Source organism: Entamoeba invadens, assembly GCF_000330505.1.
Source record: "Entamoeba invadens IP1 unplaced genomic scaffold scaff_1105074725265, whole genome shotgun sequence".
Taxonomy (NCBI): domain Eukaryota; phylum Evosea; order Mastigamoebida; family Endamoebidae; genus Entamoeba; species Entamoeba invadens.
In genome coordinates this window covers 76,694-82,508 of record NW_004440112.1, presented here as the reverse complement: position 1 = coordinate 82,508, position 5,815 = coordinate 76,694, and the positions used below count along the sequence as shown (strand labels likewise).

Sequence of the window (5,815 nt, the reverse complement as noted above, 5' to 3'; positions counted from 1 at the left end):
TATCATTTCACTCATTAAAATTCGGAATAGAATGTCATTTGACTATTTTTGACTTTTATAAAATTTATTCAGAATGAAATCATTGTCAATCGTCTCATACTTTGATATTCATTTCAGGTTGTCCATTTCTTTCTCAATAAATACATACAATCTTTCATCGTTATGTCAAAAGATGGAATGTTTAGAAAAATCAATAACTGGTTTTCTTGGCAATAAAAAATTATAACAAGTTAATGCAATTCTGACGAGATAGCCAAAGTCTTCTTTGTTGAATCCAAAAACTGATCTAAAAATACGAAATTGATTTGTCAAAGACGCAAAAACGTGTTCCACGACATTCCTTGACTTGGAATGGACTTTGTTAAACTTGTGATAAAAATCACGTTTTTCTTCGCATATTTCACTTTTTGCGTTTTTAATTGGAACATCCATATAATCTTCATCTTTTCTCAAATATCCCAAATCTCCCAAAATAAATTCACCGGGTTTAACCATTGATCTGTTACAACTGTGCAATTTTGAATCGTTTATTGAACCTTCACAAACGTTTGAATCTAAAACAAATCCTTGTACGTTCACTTTAATTTCAAATTTCATTCCCGAACCATTTATTTTTTTCGAATACATTTTTTTCTCTCACTTTTCCATTTTTTGTTAAAATACAATTTGAAGCTGTTGTTTTAGAATCGATTGCCCAGTAACTGTTAATTAATTCTGGCATTATTTTCAAATCTTTAACTTTTTTACCAAGTGCAAATGGTATCAACACATTTGGACTATTTCCCAATTTAACTACCATTTTTTCATAAATTGTCTCGCCAAAGTGATTCTTAAAGTCGTGGTATTGTTTAGATACATAATTTGACATATTCTTTTTCATTCTCAAAATGTATTCTTCCTCTGTTTCTATTCTTTTCATTTTTTCTAAACACACTTCCCCTCGTTTTGAAAAATGACAAAACCTTTCTAAACGCAATAACACAAAAGTCAACAAATAGTTTAATCCGAATCTCAGTATAACTAAAACGAGAAATGTCAAAGATTTGTATGAAAGTGACGCATTTTTATTTCTTTTTCCTAAAATTGCAGATTTTTCCACTGAAAAATAACAACACTTTCTAACATCTGGAGAACCTACAAAAGTAACTTGCGATGATGTAATCAGTTTGTAATACTTTTCAAATTCGCATTTACTCATTCCAGTATAAAAATAGTAACTTTCATCATTTTCTGCAATTTCGTCCATTATTTCTTTATTTTGAATGTTATCACATTCATCTTCAAGTGTTTCACCAGAAATTGAAAATAAATTGCAATTTTCTAGTTTTGTGTAATTGTTGTATTTTTCTTCTTTTGAAATGACCGTCAAAGGCGGGCAAAAACAATTACTCAACACAAACAAATCATCTGGTTCAATAACATGTTCGTCATCAAAAACATTTTATCATAAGCAATTTGTTTATGTGTACGCACATAATCTATTTGAGGAATTGTTTGAGTTGCTAATTTATATTTTTTTCTTTTTTCTTGATCCTTTTTTATCTTTTTCGTTTTTTGAACATTCTTTAATTTTTTTCTTTATGTTTGTTTGCTTAGTTTTTTGTCGATAAAATCTTTTTCCACATTTTCACTTTTTTTAATTGATATTTTTGTATTTTTTTGTTGTTTTATTGAAGATTTTACAATTTTTTCGGATATTGTTTTTTCGATTTTTTCATTGTTATGTACATTCACTTTCGGTTCTGTTTTACTAGAAACTAAAGAAGGAAATTCAACTAAATCGAAATCAAAATCATCTTTAAATGGATTTTTAAAAATCTTTTGTGTTGGCAAGTCTCTTTTCATTGAAATACAAGTTTTAACAAACAACTATAAATAATATGAATACTATTTTTTGTTTATTAGATAAAATTACATTTATATTCGACAATAACACATTTTATTTATTTCACTGATCGATTATTATAATTTATTAAACAAAATTAACATTAAAATATAGCGTTTCAAATTAGTTGCATATTTAAATAATGAAAATGCCAACTTGTTTTTGATAATTTTATTTATAGAATTTTAAATCAATAATGGCAGTGCTATACATATCTCTGAGGATGGTAAGTCGTGTAACAAACAGACTTTATCAACACAGACTTAAACATCTAAAAAGTGAAATGACGTGTTCCCATATTCAAAAATAGTAACTTACTCAATATACATTTCAGACAGATGTAAAAGTGTAAACTTTCTATTTCTGTCATCCTCAGAAAATAATTGCCATCCTCAGAACTGTATATTTGTTTAAAACACAAGTTAATATCAAAATGAAACAATCATATTAAAATATACACAATATGATTAACTTTGTTATTATAATAAATTTGAATAATTGCATAAATTACAAAAATATTTATAAATTTGTTTTTTTTAAAAATGCATTATTATTAAATCAGTGTTTTCGACTTTTTCAATTTTCATTTTGATAAAAAAACAATTATCAATTTAAACGTAAATTTCAATTATTGTGTTATAAAGACAGATTCGTAAATAATATCAATAAGTTTATAATCATAATATGAACAAGTTTAATTCACGTTTTGTTATTTCCCGTCTCAAGTTGGCGAGATATAATTATTGTTTTTGTTTACTGATTATCGTGGCGATTTTTTGATTGTTTTTAATTTTTTGGCATTTATGACAAATTATTACCATTATTTAAAATTTAACTTTGACTCGAAATATTAAGTGTAAATTATAACTTGAGTTATGAAAGTGGGCCTTATGGGGAACTGAACATTATGGATTTGATTTTTGTATCCTCAGAAAAATATTTTTTAATAAGGATAGCTTTAATCCTGAGGATACACCTTATCCTCAAGAAACCCTTTATAAGTAAGGCATAAAGTTGAAATATAAAAATTTTTAAATGAAAGATTAAATGTCAAAACACCCTTTTTTTAAAAAAAACTAATAATGTACGTTATTTCTAATTTATTATATTATTGTGTCAGTTTTATTTCAAAATACTTTTTGAAAGTTCTATTTCATTTTGATATAATTTTTATATAATATATTATAACAAATTAAACAAATATCCTTTATTATAGATATCTTTAGTTTCAATTTTAAGCAGAGTTATAAGTTCAATTTTTTATATTTTGACTACTGAAAAATTACAGTCAAAGGCGTCTATTTGTGCCATCTCCAAATTCGTAATTTGTCTACTTTCTAATTATAAACCAAACAAAACAAACTAAAAAACTATCTCTCTAAAACTCAAAAATAAAATTATAAAAAATGATTTACCAACAACATTGGGATGTTGTTGGTGTACACTGTATCAACTGTTCGTTTTGTTTATGTTTTTAATAGCATATTATACAAGTGTTTATAAACCAACACAACCAAGGATGGCCTTTTACATTATTATTTTTAAATGCCATCCTTATTTTTTATTTAAAATAATACGCAAAAGAAAATTAAGTTAATATTTAATCTGGTATCGAATTCAAATAATGACGAACAGTCACCTCGAGTCAGTTGGATACAAAGTGAGACATCATCGAAAAGAAAGCTCCGTAAGACGCACTCTAACGGTCTATTAGTGCACCCGTTCCACACTTTCCGGTCCTCCCTCGGCGCGTATTCCTTCTGACGCCCTTCCCCTGCAAGCGGGGAACCACATCCACGTCCACATAACACAGACAAGAAAAGTAGGTGACATATGGAAGCATAAACGGTCGCGTAGATGTAGACTTTATAAAAAAGTATTGAAATAAATGCTCTACTCTGAAAATTGGGGTGAGAGTGGAAAAGAACGGCTACAGTAGAAACACTTTTTTGTGCAATTATTAACTAAATTTTTATTATACTTTTGTTCAACCCAATTTTTCTAACTGTTGTTTATTGATTCTTCGTAAGAAAGTGTCAACTATATCATCAATTAAATCAATGCTTGGTTTTTTTCTAGTGTTTCAAAGTGTGTGTTGTTAATTTTTTATTTTCCATCCAAAGCACTGTAATGTCCCGTTTTATTCAAAAAAAACGTGTCACAAAAAAATGGTTATTTTTTATGACCATATTCCAAGTTCATTTTTACAAAAATATTATTAAAATGTCTGATCTGAATAAATCTGGTAAATATTTTGAGTATAATAAAATTTAATAAATTTTACTATTTAAAGGTGTAGACAAATTAGTTCCCGCAAGACAAATTATTCTCTATACTGTAGTTAATAAAAACCTTTTAAATAAATAAGAAACTAAAAAAGATTTTGGTGTTTTTGGTTTGTAATTATCAAACTATATAATAATTTATTTTAATTATAAATTAACTATGATAGTCTTGCATTAGGCAAACTTTACAAACAATGATTGAAAGTAATTGAAAAACATCAATTGTTATTATAATTAATTAGATATTAACCAATTAAACTTTAAAATCAGAATGCTTACACTTGACAGTTATCACGCCATGATCGTCTCAAAGTATTTCAAGACTATCAAAGACTTCATCAACTTGGAGTTGGTATGCAATAAATACAGTTGTAATATGGAGAAGTTTCATTTCAACCCAATTCCTCTAAATTGCAAAACAATTAAATATTTTTCAAACATCGAGACACTTCATTTGTGGAATAAAGAAGATGATAATTTTGGAAATAAAATTCTTTTAAAACCTAATAAGATGGTAAATAACAAAAACATTAAAGAAACTCAAAATGTTGATATTAAGAAAGTGTTTTATGAAATAGTAGTGTGGTTCAATGTTGAATACACCACAGTATATACAAACAGAGGGTTAAACTTCACATTTAAAAATGTGACTTACACTAAAACTGACAGAGAAATGTTTGGTGATACAATTCCACTATGTGTAACATCTATTGGAGAAAAATGTTATAAAACGTGTACTTCTATAGTAAGTATAACAATACCATCGAGTGTCACATTAATTGGTGATAATTGTTTCAGTGGGTGTTACAATCTCAATAAAGTAGTTTTACCTTCAACTGTCACAACTATTCCTGTCGGTTGTTTCACTTTTTGTGACAATTTGAGCAACTTGATAATTTCATTTGGTGTCAAAATATTAGACGATTGTTGTTTTGGTGATTGTTACAACCTTATTAATGTAGAAATCCCATTAAGTGTCACAACACTTGGAGCTTATTGTTTTAATAACTGCTCTAATCTTAAAGATTTAATAATACCATCAAGTATTATATCAATAGGAGAATATTGTTTCAATAATTGTGACAGCTTGATGAGTCTTTTTATACCATCAAGTGTCAAATCATTTGGAGAAAAATGTTTCCCACAACATCTCATAATTAATTATTAAGGTTCGCTTATTTCCATATAAAAATATAATCAAAATAAATTTCATGTACAGAAATATGAAACCGCTTTTGTCTTTTTAATATCTTCCTATCTATTTAATAATTATAACTAATAAAATTATAATAAAAAGAATAATACAAATTACCACCTCGGACATAAAAAGTCTACAAAAGTATATTCAGCCTTCATGGTAAACAGTACCATACATTTTATTATATTTATATAATTTTAATTATATAAAATCAAGTGAAACTTGTTAAGAAGATGGTAGGGGTTTTTATTCATTTTGTAAACACTTAAAATAATGTTTTTGTTTTTGTAATTTTAACAAAATAATTTTTTGAAATAATTTATTTTTTTGTTTTTTTAAAAACGGGGTTTTTCCATAGTGACACTTTTTATAATTGTAATTATATGTTGTTATATTATATAATATTTATAATCAAATTGTTATAAATATACTCATAATTTTTATTTT

At 26.4% G+C, this 5,815-nt stretch overlaps 1 protein-coding gene across 1 annotated transcript; it reads left to right on the top strand.

Annotated features, from left to right (window-relative positions):
* Window positions 1–4,546: 4,546 nt before the first annotated feature.
* Window positions 4,547–5,338, top strand: EIN_354620 (hypothetical protein; the record flags this gene model as incomplete). The annotated part of the gene is made up of 1 exon (XM_004253883.1): window positions 4,547–5,338. One exon carries the CDS (start codon window positions 4,547–4,549, stop codon window positions 5,336–5,338), a length of 792 nt encoding a protein of 263 aa, XP_004253931.1.
* Window positions 5,339–5,815: the final 477 nt, after the last annotated feature.